Raw genomic sequence first — 774 nt, 5'->3', positions numbered from 1 at the left:
GGAAAGATTCCCTTATTTACAGCTCTGTGGAGAACTGCTCAGCACTGAAGCCTCCTACAAATAGTTTAAAAATTATTTAGAGTCTCACCTTCTGTAGAGCCTGGTCCAAAAAGCGGCAGTGCAAGTAACAGTCCAGGCTTTCTTGCAAATCAAAGAAAACCGGACAATGTCTTCAGGGCGAATGTAGGAAGCCAACAACAGCCAAATATCGATGGGGTATTCTTCTCCACCACCCCCATCAGGATCTTCTAAATGCAACAAAGGAATGTTAGTGGAGTAAATAACCTCTTTAACAAATCACATGTAGAGGAGTGTGCTTTACTACTGGTAGTACAGGGTAAGCAGGTGAAATACATATGTACTAATGTAGGCTTGTTTGTCTGTGTGTATAACTTCGTTATCATCGCTACTGGCTTTCATCAGGATGCACTTGCCCATCTGTGCAATGACTACACTTTCCCTTTGCTGGATAGATGACATCATTTTTCATAGAATCACAGAATGGTTTGGGGTGGAAGGGACCTTAAAGCCCATCCAGTCCCACTCCCTGCCATGGGCAGGGACACCTCCCACCAGCCCAGGTTGCCCAAAGCCGCATCCAGCCTGGCCTTGAACCCCTCCAGGGATGGGGCATCCACAGCTTCTCTGGGCACCCTGGGCCACTGCCTCACCCCCCGCACAGGAAAACATTTCTTCCTCACATCTCATCTCCATCTCCCCTCTTTCAGCTTCAAACCGTTCCCCCTCGTCCTGTCCCTGCACCCCCTGATCCAG

General features: G+C 48.6%; 1 protein-coding gene across 1 annotated transcript in view; it reads right to left on the bottom strand.

The window, feature by feature from the left end:
* Window positions 1-774, bottom strand: part of LOC104466726 (transmembrane protein 183A-like) — a gene marked incomplete at its 5' end in the record, with an annotated part of 13,241 nt that overhangs the window by 6,948 nt on the left and 5,519 nt on the right. The window contains one exon of the mRNA XM_010080255.1: window positions 89-248. Within this exon, the coding sequence (XP_010078557.1) occupies window positions 89-248 (160 nt within the window). The remainder of the gene's footprint in view (window positions 1-88; window positions 249-774) is intronic.

Source organism: Pterocles gutturalis, unplaced genomic scaffold (genome assembly GCF_000699245.1).
Source record: "Pterocles gutturalis isolate BGI_N339 unplaced genomic scaffold, ASM69924v1 scaffold13061, whole genome shotgun sequence".
Taxonomy (NCBI): domain Eukaryota; kingdom Metazoa; phylum Chordata; class Aves; order Pterocliformes; family Pteroclidae; genus Pterocles; species Pterocles gutturalis.
The sequence above is the reverse complement of the archived record's forward strand: the minus strand, read 5'-3'. Positions and strand labels throughout refer to the sequence as shown.